The sequence below is a fragment of the Volvox carteri genome, assembly GCF_000143455.1.
Source record: "Volvox carteri f. nagariensis unplaced genomic scaffold VOLCAscaffold_32, whole genome shotgun sequence".
NCBI classification, from domain to species: domain Eukaryota; kingdom Viridiplantae; phylum Chlorophyta; class Chlorophyceae; order Chlamydomonadales; family Volvocaceae; genus Volvox; species Volvox carteri.
This window is the reverse complement of record NW_003307575.1, coordinates 418,713-438,737: the sequence shown is the minus strand read 5'-3', so window position 1 is coordinate 438,737 and position 20,025 is coordinate 418,713. Positions and strand designations below refer to the sequence as shown.

The 20,025-nt window shown below is 54.0% G+C and overlaps 3 protein-coding genes across 3 annotated transcripts in view; 1 reads left to right on the top strand and 2 right to left on the bottom strand.

Annotated features, from left to right (window-relative positions):
• Positions 1-112: 112 nt before the first annotated feature.
• Positions 113-1,853, top strand: VOLCADRAFT_62944 (uncharacterized protein; the record flags this gene model as incomplete). The annotated part of the gene is made up of 4 exons (XM_002952816.1): positions 113-571; positions 876-1,010; positions 1,086-1,378; positions 1,598-1,853. The coding sequence occupies 4 exons, from the start codon at positions 113-115 to the stop codon at positions 1,851-1,853; spliced, it is 1,143 nt and encodes a 380-aa protein (XP_002952862.1).
• Positions 1,854-6,139: 4,286 nt separating this feature from the next.
• On the bottom strand, positions 6,140-8,165 carry VOLCADRAFT_93531 (uncharacterized protein; the record flags this gene model as incomplete). The annotated part of the gene is made up of 4 exons (XM_002952746.1): positions 6,140-6,320; positions 6,568-6,644; positions 6,855-6,976; positions 8,159-8,165. 4 exons carry the CDS (start codon positions 8,163-8,165, stop codon positions 6,140-6,142), a joined length of 387 nt encoding a protein of 128 aa, XP_002952792.1.
• A 3,577-nt stretch (positions 8,166-11,742) lies between these two features.
• VOLCADRAFT_105688 (uncharacterized protein) overlaps positions 11,743-20,025 on the bottom strand; it is a gene marked incomplete at both ends in the record, with an annotated part of 9,494 nt that continues 1,211 nt past the window's right edge. The window contains 12 exons of the mRNA XM_002952745.1: positions 11,743-11,958; positions 12,588-12,656; positions 12,757-12,882; positions 14,576-14,616; positions 14,686-14,785; positions 15,022-15,051; positions 15,956-16,239; positions 16,318-16,459; positions 17,033-17,113; positions 17,969-18,148; positions 19,068-19,187; positions 19,231-19,356. Of these exons, the coding sequence (XP_002952791.1) occupies positions 11,743-11,958; positions 12,588-12,656; positions 12,757-12,882; positions 14,576-14,616; positions 14,686-14,785; positions 15,022-15,051; positions 15,956-16,239; positions 16,318-16,459; positions 17,033-17,113; positions 17,969-18,148; positions 19,068-19,187; positions 19,231-19,356 (1,515 nt within the window). The remainder of the gene's footprint in view (positions 11,959-12,587; positions 12,657-12,756; positions 12,883-14,575; positions 14,617-14,685; positions 14,786-15,021; positions 15,052-15,955; positions 16,240-16,317; positions 16,460-17,032; positions 17,114-17,968; positions 18,149-19,067; positions 19,188-19,230; positions 19,357-20,025) is intronic.

Sequence of the window (20,025 nt, the reverse complement as noted above, 5' to 3'; positions counted from 1 at the left end):
CGGAGGCAAGCAAATGAGCAGGACCTTTCGCTTTGATAAGGCGAGTACTGGCAGACATCGTGCAAGCAACGTCGTGGCAATGCCATGCTCATAGGTGACCGGAACCCACTTCATGCGGACGCGCCGGCGCAAACCGTGGGATGTACTGCAGGTTTTCAGCAGTGACGCTTCACAGGAAAAGCTTTACAAGCAGGCCATCATCCCAATCGTTCAGGAGGTGATGGATGGGTTTAACTGCACCATCTTTGCATACGGGCAGACTGGTACAGGCAAAACATACACCATGGAGGGGGGCCCCCGGCGAAGTGACGACGGGAAAAGCTTATCGGCAGAGGCGGGAGTCATCCCGCGCTCCATTAAGCAGATCTTTGACACCATTGATGCAAGCAACGTCGACTCAACTGTTAAGGTTTCGTTCCTTGAGCTGTACAACGAGGAGCTCACGGACCTGCTCTCTTTCGATGACGCCAAGGATGACAAAAAGGCGCTGCGGCTGCTCGAGGATCGCAATGGGGTTGTGGTGCAGGGATTGGAGGAGGTCGTGGTGAAAAGTGCAGCAGAAATTTATCAGGTAAGGTTGCGTTTGTCATGTCGGCGCGTGGGTTGAAAGTTTGAACCAAACGACCGCTGACAGGTAACTATTACTCAGACTCGGGCATTCGAGCATAGAGATGAATGATGCGTTGCGCTTCACTTCCATCTGCTTTATTCACGCGCTTCAGGCAAGACGCACGGGCAATGTACCGTGCCGGTGTAACAAACGCAATACTTGCGGCCTGCAAATCCATGTTATGCATGCCGCTTCGTCAGAGACGCGGTTTCAAGTCTAGGCGCCGCCTGAAGTGTATTTGTGCTGATGCTTGGGCTGTTCGTAGGTGCTAGACCGCGGTACTGCCAAGCGCCGCACAGCTGAGACGCTGCTCAACAAGCGGTCCAGCCGCAGCCACTCAGTCTTTTCGATTACTATCCACATGCGCGAAGTAACTCCGGAAGGCGAAGATGTGGTGAAGGTCAGTACGGTCGCGATTTCGTGCACATGCAGAGCCTGTGCATCTCGGAGAACGCCTATGCTTTGTCTTCTACAGGTTGGAAAGCTACACCTTGTGGACTTGGCAGGCAGTGAGAACATCTCCCGGTCAGGCGCGAAGGATGGTCGGGCGCGCGAGGCTGGCTCCATTAACCAATCGCTTTTAACGCTCGGGCGCGTTATCACGGCACTGGTGGAGCATTCTGGGCATGTGCCGTACCGTGATTCTAAGCTCACCCGTCTCCTGCGCGATTCCCTTGGCGGTAAAACAAAAACCTGTATTATCGCTACGATTGCGCCGACGGTGCACTGCCAGGAGGAGACAATCAGCACCCTGGATTACGCGCACAGGTGCGTTGGCATTGCAGGTATCCGCAGCCCAAGAAGCACGGGCACCGTTAATGCGTCGCCTACGGCGCTACCGAGGGACTAAATGGGTTGGTTTCACAGGCATTTCCCTCTATTATCAAAATTGCAGGCTGATGCTCCTCCCTGGCGACTGCCTTTAAACGCACCATTTTGAAAGGTTTCGTATTGATTAATTTGCTGATGTGCTGCCCTTACTTGAAGGGCCAAGAACATCCGGAACCGGCCCGAGGTCAACCAGAAGATCTCAAAGACGGCAATGATTAGGGAGATGTCATCAGAAATGGAGAAGCTCCGTATGGAGCTTGTGGCCCAGCGTGAGAAGAATGGCGTCTATATCTCAGTGGAGAAGCACCAGCAGGTACAGGGTTTGCCTAAACAGGCCACCTCTCATGCTGCTCCCTATGGAGCTAGTTGTTGGGCTATTTTCTGCAGAGCATTGATAGGGGAACAACACTGACTTTGCTGCAAATAACCTTTATTGTGTCCTTGCCCGAAGCATCTTTCATCCAGCAGCAGGTGCAGCAGTCCGGCTGCTGCACCTCCAGCCCGACATTCTCGTGTTGCTTTCATCCAGCTTACACGCACGCCAGGCCACAGCCACATAAGCTTGCTTACTTACGCCATGCGCCCTCGCTGACGGTAAACAACACCAGGATGAATTGGAGCGCGTGCAACTCCGTGATACGGTGAAAGCGCTCCGAGAGGAAATGAAGCTGGAGCAGGAGGAATTCGCGCAACAATTGGAGCAGCTTAAGACAGAATCGGAGAGAACCATTAATCGTCTCGAGGTGTGCGCCTTCAATGGAGGGATTGTCCGTGTGCACTTGTTTTGCTTTAAGCCCTCACTGCCGTCTTGTTGCCCTGCGCATGGCCTTGTTAGCCAGGGTGGTGCACATGCACAAAATGCGCGAATGGGACTCCTCCATTTGGGCCGCATGCCGTCAGATGGCCGCATCTGGATGCCCAATTTTGCAAGGGCTTGCCTCCTCGACAGAAAAATAAGCAGCCGCGTTTCCTTGTTTGCTCTGTTACCCATTCCAATCTTACAGTCTGAATTGGCAACGTGCAAGGCGGACTTGGAGTATTTGGATACGCGGCTTCAGGCGGCCAGCCGTACTATCCACGAACGGCAATACCTCATTGCCGCGCACCAGAAGGCCGAGAGTGAAATCGTCGAGCACGCGGAGGGAGTTCGCAACGACCTGGAGGCTGCAGTCCGTGATATTGCGGGGCTCTTCGCATCCTTGGGGGAGTTGTCGGATGTCCACACTGGGGATCGGGATTCTTTAAAGGCAATTCGGAATTTGCTGAAGGTGAGTAGGGCTCGAGGGTTTGATGCCTGGCTTCCGTGATGGTTCTTGGCTGTGAAGGAGCTGACTGCTGCGATTTTACGGCTTTCCAGGTCTTTGTGTGCACGTGTTTGCGAGTAAAAATCTCTACGGGTGAGGTTTCTTCATGTCCCTGCGTTTCAGGCGCGTCTTGAGGACATTGGCACCTCTCTATCCGGTGCGATCGATGGCCAGCGTAAGCAGCTGCATGCCATGAACGAGGCGCTGGCTTCATTCATGCAACGTAAGCAGGACGACCTGCAACAGCTAATGGCCCGAGTAGCCAGCGTGCAGTCGACAATCCTTTCCATGAAGGAAACGGTTGAGGGCCGTGCGCAGGTGGCCGAGTCGGCTGCTAGTGATGCTCTGGGCCGGGCGCGGGAGGTGGCCGCTGCACACGTTGCTGGCGTCATTTCCTCTTGCCAGGGTCTCGAGGCCGCGACACGAGCTGCGGTCGACGCCCTGTCGTTGTCTATCCAGCAACAATCACAGGAACTCATATCTTTCGCACAGCAACAAACATCTTTCGCCGAGAGCTCTTGTGAGGCCTTGCGCAGCACGATGAAGCGCTTCACGGCGAACTATGAAGCCGTCCAGGCGACAGCAACGCAGGCAGAAATCATGGTGGAGGAGAAAACGGCGTCGCTGAACACAGGCCTAGGGGCTTTCGCTGCCCGCTTTAAGGATGCATCTTCCCGGCACCAAACACGTCTGGTGGAACAGATTGCTGCGCTCGTGCAAGCGTTTGCGGAGGAAAACGCAAGCGAAGTGGCCAGGGAGGTCGAGTCTCTTAAGCAGCAGGCAGCTGAGACAAGTGACACAGTCAAAGGCAAGTTCAGCGATATCACCCAGGCGACTACAAAAGCTATTCGAGATGTGCAGGTAAGCTGCGATGCAAACATGGCCGCATCTGTGCAGATGAAAAGCCTGCCTTACCATATCAGATGGAACAGTTGTTTTGTCCTACAGTCGAATGCGCGATCACCTCGTTTTTCGCTTGCCATGTTCAGCTGCTTCCTCGTATGCCTTATGTCAAAGGATGTCGTCCCCTGCGCTAATGCTGGTGTTCAGGAAGCTGAGGAGTCCCTCATCAACAGTATCAACGTGCATCAGAAGCAGGATAGCGACTGCACAACAAGCATGGTCTCCTCACTGGGCGCCATTGAGGACAAGACGCGTGTCTTGCATGAGGCAGTTGCGGTCCAAGTTCATGGCAGTGCGGCGGCGGCCGAGACTTTCATGCAGGTATGGGCATCTTGGCTAGCCCAAACACAAACAGCTTGCCGCAACTGCATGTGTTTTCATCTAACCCTTCACATGACACTACCCTGCGCTTTCCATTGTGTGTCTGGCGACCGTAGGACCTTGGTCAAGTTATTGATTCGGGCACTACGGCTGTGCAAGCAGCCGTACAAGCCTGTGTCGAGGGCAGTGGCAGCGCTGCATCATCTACACAGACCATGCTGCAAAGCTTTAGCCAAGCGTTGGAGGAGGCTACGAACAACACCCTTTCTGTAGCCGACGACTGGGTTGCCGCCTGCTCAAACATGGCTGCCGACATTACAGGTTAGTGTACAAAGTAGGGCGAAATTCATCATTCTTCTGACAATTGACTGTCAGTATTAGTTAAGCTTGAAACTTTCGAAAAAAGATAAGCTGTCCACGAGGGAAGGGGCAACATGGTAAAGCTGGACCCTAGGTGGAAGCCTTATGGGCTTCGTGCAAGCTATTGAGCATGCGGAATACACTGTGCTACGAACTGTAGGGGGTCATTGAATCCGAAGAAGAGGCTGTTAGCGAGGCTGTGTGCCAGTTTCTGGTACCGGTGTACCCGTTCGAGCGAAGGGGCTGTCCAGGAAAAGGGATTGTTGACGGCACCGGGTAAAACTCTGCCATCGAGTTGTAATTTATCAAAAAACACGTGTGCCTCTTCTAGCCAATCTGCCGTTGCCCTTTCGCCTATTTTCCGGCCCAGTTAATGACTTCCAAACCATCTGCTAACTGCCATATGTCCGAACAGCAATGGATGGACGAAAAGTGGCGGATTTTGCCTTGCTCAGCAATGACGCGGACACGGTAATCCAGGAGCGCCTTGAAGTTCAGTTGCAACTGGCGCCGCCAGAACAGCGGGACGTCAAGGTGCCGCCTCCTTCCACGATCCGAGAGCTGCGATGCCTGCCCGAGGAAACACTCCTGGCGCGATGCCAGACTGAGTTTCCGGCAGTCTACGCTGAACCATTGGTAAGTTGTATGTTTGAACTTTAAGCTTTATGGATGTCATGCAAAACAAACCCAATCCATTGCCTCCAGGTACAGCCAGCAAGGGGAAGCCCACGCGGTCTTGTACGTGTTGCCAGTGGGCCAGCCGCATTGGTTAGCAGTGAGAACGCTACGCCCATGCCGCCTCAAGTGGCAACTATATCAGCTGCTCCGACTGGTGGCAACGGCCAGATCTCACCACGATTTTCGACGGCAAGCCTGCGAAGCCGCATTCCCTCGAAGCCGTCGCTCGTCCCTAGCTCGCCCTCCAGCGGCAAAGACCAGACTGCCAATATCACGTTTCGACAACAGCTCTCTGACAGAACGAACGCAGGACGCCAGGGGCAAAGCATCCTTGCGGAATGGTAGTGGTACCATATACCAAGGAAAGTGGGTGTGCTAGTGAGGCGGAGTGTCTCAACGTGTGCGATAGAGCTTGCTGTCCTGGTGGATAGGGAACTACCCTGTGTTTCGTGAGCGCGTCGCCTTATTGTTAGACATCATACGAACTGCATTACATGTGGCCTGTGCATATTGTGGTCGTAGTCGAAAGGGATGTACTAAACACGTTCGTAAGCGCTGCGGTCGCTTATAGTCCTGGCATCCCTTGCAAGTGCCCATTCGTTTTACGGAGGCGTCGTCAAGTTTGTATTTGTAATGCTTGCGTGTCGAGCTAGCATTACAGGGGACCCGGACGGATCATCAGTCTCTTCCGCATCCGACATTGTGGAAGCCCACGGACGTGAAAGCATGAGAAAACCCGCACCATCTGCCAATAAACTCCTAGCGAATAAAGCGCATCCGTCCCCGCTACTAATAAGACGCGCCGATTTGGTAACCATCTTCATGTAACAGGTGTACTGCTCTGGGAATCCTAGTGGCCGCTAGCCATGACCAGCTTAATATGCAGTCGCCGAAGCATAACAGATTTAAGAATTATGTTAAACGACGTATGACTCCTACAAACCATCAATACGTATACTGCTGCCGTACCAAACCTTAGCTAACGAAGGGTTGGCGCCAAACTGCCGTAGAAACCACAAAATCTGGTGTCTGACGTGTTCCAGTCAGGTAATGCATTGCTATCTGTATTCATCCTCTTCTGTTTTATACTAATAATGAATATGACATCGCCCTGCTGTAAGCATGATACGGTTCAATCACTTGGCTCCTCAACCACCAGGCTAACAACTAAATCAGTTAAGTCTAACTCCTGTGCAAGCAAGGACTCCAGCTGCTGCTCGGCCACCGGTGATGACAGAGCTCGCGCCACCGCTGCCGCCATGTCCCCACCTTGGACCGTGAGGGCCGTCGTCGAGACGAATGTTAATGTCATGCTGCACAAACGCAAAAAGGAACAGCAGCGCGGCTGGTGAGGAGATCATGCCATGAGGTATCCCATTGTTGAGCTGCACGCACGTGCCAGCTAATAGCCAGCAATACCGAAATGTCGGCAAGCATTCATCAGACATATGCCATCTAGACCTGTCAGCTATGAGAGGCTATCATGAAGCCCAACGAGCCATTCGGAAGAACCGGCCCAATTCTGCGGTTTATGCATTCAATGGCCCCAGCACAGCTCACCTGTTACATGCAAAGTCCCCTATAGTGGCGTTGACGCCGGTCGCTCCCAGGACTTGCAATGTTCTGGGAAGGGCATCCTGGTTCAGGCAAGCGACGCGGCGTCAGTACATGACCGCATTGCCCTGCAACGATTATAATAAACGTAGCCCCAATCTTTTGCGACAACTCTGCCCCTAAGACGGCAGCAACACGAGGAGAACCTCTTATGATCCATTCAAGCTGAACACATGGAGGTATATCTGCCATCCTTGCACCAATTAGCAGAAAGTGCCCTGCCAGTGCCGTACCTCCATTGCGCTCCGCAGGTCCACAGCTGACCTAACGCCGGCGCATGCAGACCCATTGCCGCTAGGGCCAGCGGACCGCTGCTCTTGCTCTAATGGCGCCTGTTGGGATGAGTTGTAGCGGCCTGTTAGCGTGTTGAAAGCGCAAGGACGTCTAGAGCAGGACAGATCCTTCCTGCCATGGTGATTTGTTAAGGGGCGTTTCTTTGTAAGCCACCAACACGCACAATCGAGCACCTCCCGCAGACTGGGACATCGTACCGCCATGGCAATTGCAACGTGTAGTTGTAATGTGATGGCCTCGCCCATGCTTCCAGCTCGATTTATTTGGACCGCCTGCAGATAATCGCGATAGAGGAACTGTGGTTTTCCGCGCATTTACTCCCATCAAAACAACGCGAGGTTATGAAGAAAAACCATATTGATTCGAAGCTGGGTATGGTTCGTAAATTTCCTTGGGCAGATGGTAAACTGCTCAGGAAAGGCGGAGAGCGGTGATGCGTCGAACGTGTCATGGCGGTCCAATGTACAAGCGGTCGAAGCAAACTCCAGAGTCAATTGGCTATCGCTTATTCTTATTATGGAAAATATTGTGTCTCATTTGGACTCACATTGTCACTCGTCCGGTAAAGGAAACACAACGGCACGGCGACAGCAGCAGCGATGGCGACGAAAGTCAAAACCGCTGCTGATAATGCAAGGATGGAGCATGAGTACCTCGGACTCGAAACCTATGACATTCACAGTGGTCGCCTTTATTCTGGTATGGATGAATAGGACAAGAAACATTTCCGCACGCGCCGCACCTCCGGCTTTGCAGGTTCAGCTGATAAGCAGATGCGGACTTCTGCAGCTGAATGAAATGCGCATTCATCCCAAACCAAGATGGGTACAGTGTGAGGAGCGGCGAGAACACTTGGGGAGCTGAGGCCCGGCCGTTGGCTTTCCTTCATATCGGCATCACTGCAGCAATTCTTTACCCATATAATGGAAAGAACAATGTTGGGTCCTTCCTGAAATTATAGATGAGGACTGGCACGGACTTGGGCACGGAACCAGTGCGAGGACAACCCTGCAGTACCCCAATCAAACCAAAAATCACAGTTTATAATAGATGATTTTATATTCTCAAATAATATATGCCTATAAGGAAATGTTGCACCCACTGCTCAGGATTTCTTATGGCACCACCCAACCAATTAACGGAAAAAGCCGCTACAGTTTACCGACCCGAATCAGTAGTTCAACACCCTGTTCCTACATACAGTAATAGCCCATTTTTTGCATATTTTGCTCTCTATGCTCACCAGCCATTGTATTCCATGTTCTTCGCTAAACCGCTGGGCTGGCATCAAACGGCTTGGCTAGCAGATAGGCTCCGCCGGCTCTTTTCATGTCACCATCCGATTCCCGCGTTTAATTGCTTTTAAAGCTCAGACCTAGTTACCAAAAGAACTCTCAATCAGCTTGTACTATGCGAGCGATATTCACATCAATTCTTTTGCCTGTGCGCCCGCCACAGTCACCGTACCATTCTCGAGACGCCATGTACCGGTCATCAGTTAGCTGGTCCCATCCAACCATTGTAATACGAATACCGGATACATAAGTTAACGACAATATGTTCGGCGACGTAACTTATGCACAGTCCTCATCATGTCAGCTCATCTTGCAGCCCAAGATGTTTGTCCTGCGCAATAACTCGCTCCTTTCATACACAAATAGCAAGCATACATAATGTACAGGAGCCTAAAAGATACCGCTCCGGCGCCTTGCAGAACGCCATGTCGCGCTCCATCAGGCGCCCCGGGCAAGGGCCTTTTACAGTACCCTAGGACCTCACGCCATGCACCCCTAATGTTACCTTACCGGTCTATCAATGGCCTCATGGACGACTTTGTAAGAATGCCCTCTGTTGGTGCGAATGCTGCCTTGTGGTTCCTTGAGCTGGTGTCACGCCATATGACGTGCTAACAGACACAAGAAATGCGGATGGATCAGTGCTTTTACCTCTAGGCTCGACAGGGATCCGTCCCCAGCCCGTCCTCGCCTACTACGATCGCGCTCTCCAAGTGAACTAAGCCGGACTTCGCTAGCCGAGCCAAGCAGGAGCTTTAAGGAAGGCTCTTAGTTCATAACTATTCCCCACAGCCAAATGTTTGGCCTCTTCGCACTCACACTTATTGCGAAGGATCGACTGATCCGCGCCGGGCCTTATCACACGAGGCCCTATCCTGGATCCGTAGCGTTCATCCGACTAACGAAAGATGAACAACAACTGAACATCCTCAAACCACAACGGAAACCACATTATACGCTAGTCAAGCAGCACTTTAAGTCTCAACTAAATCAAGACGCGATTCGTCCAACTACCTTCGGTTGGCTTAACCACCTGCGGATAGCGGCTAACTCGCTCGTGGCACATAATTCGTGCGCTCCAGATGTTTTGGCGTGACACTGGGCTCTGATGGACATCATCCGCATCGTGTCGCCATTTATGTGAAACTGCACAATCCACCATTTTAACTGCAATAATCGCCATCGCCATCCGTCGGCATTGTACAGCAGCCGTATACGGTAGGGGCCATGTCCAGTGCGCTTAGTAGAACTTGCCAAATTTCCGAGCGCGCCCTTAAACTGACAAGGCTCCGCCAAAACCGCCGAGCGCCTTTTTTCCGCTTGTGGCCTGTGCCGTGCATTGCGATTTACTCGGGTTACAAATCTGTACTTTGTCCCGTGCCTTACACTCCTCTCTAAAGTCTGGCTGCAAGGTCGACAAACTATTGGTCCAAACCGACCAACTTCACATAATAGTAGCAAGGGCTACGTCTTTTTACAAAAACCAGCCGATGGCATCGAGGACACAAATCTCTCAGACGGGATAAGTCAACCAAGCTATCCCTTTCAGGCGCCCTCCATGAATGGGAAACCTACCAAGACGCTTCAGGGAAACTATAAAATAATTTATTGTGCAGATGAAGGGTCGTATAGGGCCCCAACCTAGAAGTACAGCTGCATCAGTGCCCATATAACCGGGTGGTGCTCCCTTCACCCAAGGTTTCTCGTAGCTCCACCCGGGTCCCCATTTGGGCGAGCCATGTCTTGGCTTGTCACCCAACCCCACCCGACAAGGATCACTTTTTTCCAATGCGGCACCACCCCACGCCATTGTTTTAAGTGCGGTACAGTAGCTGGCGCTGCTTTGGGCACAGCCAACCGGTGCATTTGTTTGTTGTGCAATTATCGTACATAATAACAAGGTGACGAACTTGGCCGGATAAGCCACAAGCCTACTTGCCCTTACTTTCCCATTCTTCTCCAGCGTGCGACGGAAGCAAGTAATGCCCCCGACGGAGCTGCTTGCAGTAGATCCACCCCCCCTGATGGATGTCGTTTCTCGCATGTACAGGAATGAGTGAGCGAGCACATTTCTGCAGCCAGCGTCTGGGAGCCGAACCAGCACATTAGATTCAATGCTTAGCCTGCCTGCCTGCCTGGACACACCACGCCCTGCCTCTAACCGGGCCCGGCTAACCGGACTCAAGTCTTAGTACTAACAGCCCTAAGACTCAATCCCATTTGCTTCGTCGATCCCTTCCTTTGCTAATCCTGTAATAATCCTTTGGTCAGACAACAGCCCCTCCATTGAGATTTTTCAAGAGTAGCTGCTTTTAGCTATCCATCACCTCGCTGTCTTGCGGAGCCCCGAGCTACGACGTTATACCAGACACCCGCCATGTCAGGTACTACTCGAGCCCTCATCCGTCTGCACGCTCGACCCCTCCAGCGGTCCTGTAAGCCCTGTGGTGCCATCCCTGGACAGCAACGGCACGCCTGAGAGGCTCTCTGATTCGGAGGAGGTTGAGGGTGAGGAAGTAGCAGCCGGGCTAGCGGCCGCCGATGAGCGCTGTGGTGACTACAGGACACGTCGATAAATGGAGCTCCCGTCAGTTCGGGCGCCTCGGGTTCCTTGGGAGCGGTGGTGGCTGCTGATGTGGCGGTGCTGGCTACAGCGGCGGCATGGGGGAAGGCTAGGGTGCTTGCTACAGCGGATGTGCGCTGTTCGGAACCGCCGACTTTACTCGAGACGGTGGGAACGGTTGAGGCGGCGGCGGCGGCGGCGGCCGGGAATTGGAAGTGTCGGGGGGGGTGGCGGTGGCTTTGGCGGGGATTTCGCTGGTGGTGGTGGAGGCGGTGGAGGCGGCGGCAGAAGTGTTGCGGGCTGTGGAGAGAGCAGCAAAGGAGGCGGTGGGGGCAGCGATGGCGACGATGATTTCGCCCGCGGCGGCTGGGCCAACTGGTCCATCCCTTGGTCCCCGGCGGTGAGCCTCAGAACCTTGAGTTCTGCAGACGGGCCCACGATGCCTTGTACCGCCTCCTCTAGCTTGTGCTCAATGACCGCGATGCCACTGTCCGCCACATTGCGGACCGCAGCCACGAGATCGGGCCCATAGCCGCCAGGTAGCCCCACATCAAACCTCACCGCCAGCTGGAGCACCGCGACGGTATCACCACCGCTGCTGCCACCACCGCTGCCGTCGCCACCGCTGCTGCCACCACCGCTGCTGCCACCACCGCTGCTGCCACCACCGCTGCTGCCACCACCGCTGCCGTCGCCACCGCTGCTGCCACCACCGCTGCTGCCACCACCGCTGCTGCCACCACCGCTGCCGTCGCCACCGCTGCTGCCACCACCGCTGCTGCCACCACCGCTGCTGCCACCACCGCTGCCGTCGCCACCGCTGCTGCCACCACCGCTGCTGCCACCACCGCTGCTGCCACCACCGCTGCCGTCGCCGCCGTTGCTGTCACTGTCGTCGACGACCGCTACACTCAAGAGCTGTCGCCGCCTGAGGAAGTGCGCATGGCGACTGGCCAGCGGTGACGGCGGCAGCAACGGGGTTTCGGAGCCCGCGGGGTCCTCTACCCCAGTCACTCCCACGCATTTCGCGCTGAGCAATCTCACAATCTGCATGTCGATGCCGAGGTCACCCAGGGCCGCCTGCATGGCCCCTTCAAATCTTGAGAGAAGCTGGCGGCGTTCCGGAGAGTCGGTATCACGGCAGAGTCCTGACACAGTGGCTGTGGGGCTCTGCGGCCAGTGCACCTGCAGGTGTGACAGCAGCAGCAGCAGCAGCAGCAGCAGCAGCAGTCGCCATGGTTCTTGGGATGACGTTGCGCGTGTACAGGTACGCCATGATGCTGTGTCTAGAGCCGGCATCGCACATACATCTGTTGTGAAAACGTCTTAGCGGAACCGTTGCGAACCGTTGTGAACGGTTGTGAACACGGCTTAGCGGACGTTTGCAAATAGAGAATGCAATTGTGATGCAGGACAGGGAGCATGCACTCGGTGGTACGGAACAAGGCGGGTATCGGCTCGCACAGAAGCATGGCAAGCATGATGCAAATCTGGCCTGAATGATAAGAGGCCATAGGGCGTGCATCCATTCCCCTCAAAACGCCTCAAACGTTAAGAGCTCCCAGTTTCCGTTTCATTCCATTCTTAACTTTGTTGTTACAGAATGGGAGGCTTCTGGGCCACATTCCAGTCTGTAATTATTTATTTTAGGATGGATTGCCTTTACGGGATGTCCGTAAACCTTTTTCAATCCTTTGTTTGAAATGGCGGGCTATAGCTTCCCGGAACATGACCGCATGTGCATGTAACGCGCAAGAAAACATAGCCTGTGCTGCGCACGTCATTAATAACACATTAATGCAAACTTATCGAACCTGCAAGAGCGCCTCGAGGGCCACTGATGAAGCATACGCGGTCGCTGTGGTAGCTGGGCTCTGTGGATTCTGTTCAGGGTGCGGGATTGTGCAGTTAGGGTAGGTTAAGGGAAGGAAAGGTAAGGGAGGGTGCGGTGGACTTAGGTATCCCGCGGTTGGCCGCACGCACCTGGTTTCGGGGCGCACCACAGCTGAGAACGCTACACAGCGGGGCGATGACTGCAACTACCGCAGCCATCGGTAACAAGGTGGCGATCAGGACGAAACATGCCTTGGAACTGAAACCGAAGAATCTCTGAAGCAGGTCGGCGCCGGGAGAGGCAGAACGATACATGGCTTGGCATTGCGACAAGGGTGAGAGCCGGTGAGCAGCTCATAGTTTTGCTAGTCAGGAGCAAGCAGGGCCGGCTGCGGTAACTGCTTCTGTGTTTGTGACCGGGCACTAGCCATTAGCATAGACAGTAGCAGTCGTAGAACAACCTGCCTTTCGGCGCGAGGCCTCCAGCAGCTCAGGTTGCGCCGGGGAAAGGATATTTGAAAACATGGACCCGATGCGACTTAGGGAGGAAGAGCTGAACATACTGGCGCTCAGGGAAAGCCCTGCATGCCTTGCTGGGACAGACAAGCTCCGATGCCGACGCCACGACGTCCCGACGGAGGGATTGGAACTTAGGGATTCTGCCCCGTTTTCCGGTCGAGTAAACAGTGGTGCGGAGGGCGCGGCTGTGTCCATGACGTCAAATGACAAACGATAGAGACGAGCAGTGAACCCTTGGGAACTGTTGCAAAGCGCGATACAGACTCCTACAACAAATCATGCCATCAGGTGAGAGTTTTGTGCAACCTAAATAAATGATTTAGTGCAGGATTTCTTATAACAAGAAAATTCCAGTTTACCTTGCTCTGTATGGATTTCGGAGCTGCCCCGTTCATACCGGCATGCCACAGTAGGCACTAGAATTTGATTCAAAGTCCTTAAAGTCTTTAATAAATTTATATATGTATTATGTATACAAGGCGCCAGTTGACAATGAATTAGTATGTCATCGTGATCGTTACATGGATTTGTATTTTGGGCCCCGAGGGACGAACAACGGGAGCTAAGGGCAACTGCAAGACCACGCACAGCTATAATCCTAGCCTCTTCCCAGCTTCAAACGAAGGAAGAAGTATGTTCAGCAAATCACCATTACTAGTCCATCGTTGTTGCGCCCCTGCTCTGCAAGGGCCGCAGCAAGCCCGCATCTAAGTCAGGATCGTTGCCGAGAACGCTGCCTGACGAAGATATTGAAAACATAAAAGTAACATTGCGGTTTTATTTCTCAAAGCAGTTTTCGAGCTCAAGCAAAATCTTCGTACTATGCAGCGATCAACAAATTTGAAGTGCAGCCCCGAAGGCACAATACCTAATCAAAATCAGTATCAGCGCTTGCTCCTGTGCAGGATCGTAGCGGCCACACACGTGGAGCAACGTAACCGTTTAAGAACGCCCGTCGAAAGTCGCAACCCGTGCAAACTGTATTGCAAGTCGAAGCCAGCACTTTCGGCCCTGTTCCCATATAGAACGCATCATCTCCAGTCGTCTCCTTACCAACGCCAAATCCAAGACTACCCCGGCCACCAACTCAACCCGCCAACAGGAAAGGTCATATGCTTCCGTAAGTAAAGCATGGCCCATAAGCTGCGTGCCCAAACTAAACAAAGTCCGCCTACAATCCCACTAGCAGTAGTGCCGCACACCAAAGCGCAACCATTCCTATTACTGTTGCCGCGCCATCAACCACAGCGCCTCCTTGCAGCTAAACCCTACGCTATGCCAGTACCAGATCACGCTCCCCAACAAAAGCCAATGGTGCATGCAGTCACCTTCGATGTGGTCTCAAAAACCTGAATGTACGGCAAAGCGTATTTCACGGCGCCAATAAGGTGACGCCTACTTCCAATAAGGTGGACGCCCCAAAACAACCCCTTCCGAAGCTGTCCCTCACTTCGTGTCTTGCCGGGTAACCCCGGTCCGCGTTGACCGCCTCTGCGGCAACACACGTACGTACACACGTACATACATACATACATACATACATACACATCAGTGACGCACCGTCGCAGTGCTCCTTGCGCTCTGTTTTCTCGCTCCAAGCAGATCCACATCTCCATTCTGCCCTTGCTACTGCTGCTACAGCCGACATCTGTATCTCGGGCTACGCACATCCGAAACCGGCCGGCCCACATCAGATGATGACACGTCACGCTCGCAGTGTACGTCACAACACGGAGCAACGATGTACGGCATATCACGCAGCCCGTCCCAGAGCCCTCCCCGTAAAAAATGTCTTTGTTACAATCATTCCCGTCCCCAGATGCACCATGTTTCGTACCATGTTGGATTCCTTTCGACCCTGTTCGATTCCCACACGACTCTAAACGCCTCGCTTACCACACGCATTCTACGCAGAATGGGTCGCGCCTGCAGCGAAAAAAGGTTGCACTTCATGGCTTCATTGATTCACGCGCCGGGTAGCCATGGAAGCCTACAGCCATGATGGCACTGCGCGCATTTAGCGAAGCTACGCGCCCTCCCAGCGCATCCAGCAGTCGGTACAAATGGCAGCCGTTGACCCTAAGTTGACCAGCCTGCTGCTTTCAAAGCTGAGCCTCCCCAGGGCACCCTCCGCTCAACCTTAATACTATTACAAGTGATGCAAGAATGCCTCTCATTATGATTGTATTTGCGAACAAATAGTATCGAGAATTATCTAGCATTTAGCGGCTGAGAAGGAGGCCCCCACATGCCTGCACATGCCTGTCTGCCCTGCCTGCCCATGCTGCCGTCACGAAGGTCGACCCCCTTCGCTCCAAATTGCCGGGAACCCAAGGAGGTTTGTGGAGATGCAATGATGATCCTGACGTATGCAACCTAAAGACACCCTGGCGGATCAGGGAAATCGCCTTCATTGGCTCGGGCTCCTAGGGCGCCAGGACCGGGGCCCACCACTGCTGATGTGGCGGTGCTGGCTACAGCGGCGGCATGGGGGAAGGCTAGGGTGCTTGCTACAGCGGATGTGCGCTGTTCGGAACCGCCGACTTTACTCGAGACGGTGGGAACGGTTGAGGCGGCGGCGGCGGCGGCCGGGAATTGGAAGTGGCGGGGGGGGTGGAGGTGGCTTTGGCGGGGATTTCGCTGGTGGTGGAGGCGGTGGAGGCGGCGGTGGTGGAGGGGGAGGTGGCGGCAATGGCGGCGACGGGGATATCGGCGGTGGTGGTGGCGGTGGCGATGGGGATGGCGGTGGCGGTGGCGATGGCGGTGGCGATGGCGGTGGCGGTGGCGGTGGCGGTGACAAAGTCAGGTTGACAGGCTTAATCTCCACTACGTTCAGCTCAAGCCCAGCGGATGAGTTCGCGATATTCTGGACCGTTCTCTGAAGCACATTCTCAATGACGGGCCGGCTGTCTTTATCGACTGAATATGTGCCATTCACGAGAGCGGCCTGAATCGCCCCCAGCTGCTCTTCCGCAGCTCCGGGGCATGTCACATTAAACCGCATCGTCATGCTAAGCACCGCCTTATCGCCGCCGACGCCGCCGCCGCCGCTGCCGAAGTCTGTCGCCGTCACAAGCGCCCGATGCCGGCGCGAGGAAAGCTGCCCAGAGTCCCCTGGCGGTGATGGCATTGGAGAGGTTTCGGAGCACGATGGAAAGGAGGCCCCGGGTACTTGGGCGCAATCCACCCTACCCACTTTGACAGCAGCTGCATCGGCACCAACTTGCTTCAGGATCTTCCCCATTGCTTCTTCCAGTTCTGAGAGGCGCCCCGGCGAATTGGTATCACGGCACAGTCTGCATACGCAAGCTGAGCTGTTTGCCGTCAAGTTCACCTGCAGGTACGGAAGCAGCAGTCGCCATGCCACCTTGAATGACTCTGCTCGCACAACTGTGGCAAACAAGTGTGTGCGGGTATTGCACGTTAGAAGATAAGCAAAAACCTAGGCGGTGCTTGCAATGTGCGAGAGACAGCGCTGCCGCCTTGTTGCAGGGAGGAAATAGGAATGTCGTACAGTCGTACGGGCAGTACACCACGAGTGCTGCGAGCTTTCCCAAAAACATTTCTGACTCTTCGACTCTTCTAGACCTTGCATGACGCACATGGTGACACGTAGAAGCTATTCGCGCAATGTTGAACGCCAGGGCGCGCCCCGGATGGGGTCCCGGTGGTACGGCATCCCATCATATTCCTATTACCAGGAAGAAGAAGCTGCTATCTATACCAATGCCGCTGCTGCCAACATCGCCAGCATCGCCAACGTGGAAAATGCAAATCACTGTGAACGACACCCCCATGCCAGAAACCCAGCAAACCCTACAAACCCACACAGACACACATACACACACGTGAACTTTCTATCTATTTCTCACTTCTAGGACACATACATTCCAACGGCGGCCCCCACCCGCAATTGCGCCTCAAAGGCCAGCACTGTCGTGGCATCGCTGTTGGGGTTGGCCGTCGCCACAGGACCCGGTTTAGCTGCCTGGGGTGGGGAATGTCGAGGTCCATATGGTTTCAGCAGGTCGGTAAGGTCAGTCAGGAGACAACGCCTCCATGCCTTTTCCGGGCAATTCTTGACTTGCACACGCACATATACATATGTACACACACGGACGGACATACATAGATACTAGGGTTTGGCACTACTGGTAACGCGCGACCATTGCCCCCCGGGAGATCCCGAAATCGATACCCAATAGGGTCAAAAATCTTTCCGATGGTGGAAGGTATTGCGCCCCTAGTTGATGGACAGGATAAAGTTAACCTGCGAGCCAACCAGGAACGGAGTTGGGCCGCTGTCGTCCCGGCAGATTCCGTTGGATGCTGGTGGTGGGTGCGGAACCTGAGCGATCCACTGAGAAGTTGACTAGGGTGACTGGATGAGGGTGCCCCGAAATACCGGGGAAGGCAGGGTTTCGCAGGGTAGCTGCCACGGGCGAAGATACACCCCCCTGTTTCATACATCGTAGTAGATATACACATAGACACACAGACATCGATACATACACGGTCATGCAGCGAAGTGCGCAAGGAGCCACGGAGATCATGGAAGGTTGCGGCGTAACGAGGGATTCCCGGGAGAGACCCGAGTACACCTGGACCGATTCGGTGTTGCGACGGTGCTTGGAAGTCCCCCGATCGAGTCCACGTCTCCTTGTCCAGTGCTTACGCACAAATAGTAGTTGTAAGGAGCAAAGGGTTTCTGCTCCAGGGAAAGGGTTAGAGCTGGGTGGCTAGCAAGCAGCGTTTGCTACTTAGGTTGGAATAAATTGAGAAACGCCCTAAACGACAAGTCGGGTGTCGGCTTCCTCGAAGCCGGAAAAAGGGCGGGCCCCACCTGCATCCGTACAGGCCGGTAGCTAGCACGGCACGTGTGACAATTGATGGGTAGTGTCACTGCGGTGGGAGATGTGCTTTGTTGCAGCAGTACTGATGGTGTGGGAGCTAAGCTTGCACCGGCGGAATCGTCAGCACCGCCTGCGGGCTCCACGCGAATCGCATCCATCCCGGGTGCATGCTGCATGGACAGTGCGGCAGACCGCAAGTCGGAATGCCCGTGCGGGCAAATTGGTAACGCAAGCTGAGTGAAGTTCGGTGCTGTCTGTGATGTTTATCCCCGAAGCGCCAGCGGCCTCAGCAATCCGCCCCACAGCCGCGAGCTTCATCGCGGCACACCGCAAGTCTTCGGAGGCCCCGTGCATTGGCCAAAGTAAATGTACAAACAAGCAGCTTGTGTATTTCATATAGAAATGAAAGCAAATTTGTTGGCCTGCTGGTGGCATGTCGGATTGCTCATGCCGGCAAATGGTAACACAAGCTGGGTGTTCGAGTTATCATACGCCGTCATCTCAGAATTCCATTATGAGATACGCGGCAGCTTTCGGGATGAAATTTAGCGCGAGAGGCGTTGATGTGACTTTTGAGGTCGGTGAATGGAGGCAGCTAAACTTATTTTTGCTCATACGGTCTTTGTTAGCTACATGCGAGATACCTTGCAGTAGAGAATGCTGTATAGTACCGATAACGCGTTTCAGCCGGGTGAAATATTATGTTTGATCCGTTACACACTCAAGGCATGGGAGTTCGAGTTATCATACGCCGTCATCTAAGAATTCAAATATGAGATACGCGGTACCTTTCGGGATGAAATTTAGCGCGAGAGGCGTTGATGTGACTTTGGCCTCGGTCAATTGAGGCAGCCAAACTTGTTTGTGCTCATACGATTTTTGTTGGCTACATGCGAGATACCTTGCAATAGAGAATGCTGTATAGTACCTACAACGCGTTTCAGCCGGGCGAGATATTATGTTTGGTCCGTTACACACACACACACACACGGACATGGGCAATCCTACAGGTCGGGGCCCCCTGGGGCGCTTCGCGCTGGGGCCCCGCCCAAAAAAAAATCACTGCTAGCAAGCAGTTGCTCAACCCACCTGGTGCCGGGGCATCGCGCAACCGAAGACGCTGCAGATTGGGACGACGACTGCCACCACCACTATCATGGCCAGTGTGATGGCGATGAGGATGAGGCAGGCGATCGAGCCCACGCGTCTCTGGAGGCAGAGGAGAGGGACGCCGATGGGGCATTTGTTGCACATCATAGGTATGGAATAAGATAGAGGCTATGGAGCGGCAGGAAGGGTGGATCATGGTCTTAGGAGGGGTGGATCCCCAAAACGTGCCGGTGCTTTGGGAGGTGGCTATGATGCACTGTGGTTTGACCTGGGCGGTCGCAGGTTAGGTGTTAAGGTGGGGGGGAGGTGTACAGCCACGTGAGGTGATGTCCACGAGCCGGGTGTGTCTCCTCTCTGGCTGCTGCGGGTGCGGTGCTGGCATGGCCGGGCGCAAGCTGGGCAGCGCTGGGCTGCGCGAGCCTCATCATCGTCATCATCATCGCCATCGTCATCATCATCATCGTCATCATCATCAGCATCATCAGCATCATCATCAGCAGCGGCATTCGTACTTCATCCGTTTTAGCATTGGTAATACTGGCATAACGGTTGTTATCATGTTTTTGTGCTGGAGGTAGAGACAGTAGCAAAATCACCTGCCTTTTGCGAGGCATCCAGCGACTCACGAGCAGCAGGGGAAAAAATATCAGTGAGGATTGATCCCATACGCTCTAGAGATGAGGCGGTGAACAAGGTTTTCGGCATTTGGACTGGTTGACATGAATCTGATATCGAAGCATCCGGTCCTGGATGTTCATGCGACCGCATCTTGGAAGCAGGCGTAGAATTTGGTGATCCTGACCAATTTGTAGAAATAAGCGATTGTTGCGTTGAGGGCGCGGCGGTATCCATGGAATCAAGGGGCAAAGCGGTGCGACCGCTGCAAAGTGGTGTTCGAGTTCCCATGGTAAATAACACGCAAACGTGCAGCCATAAA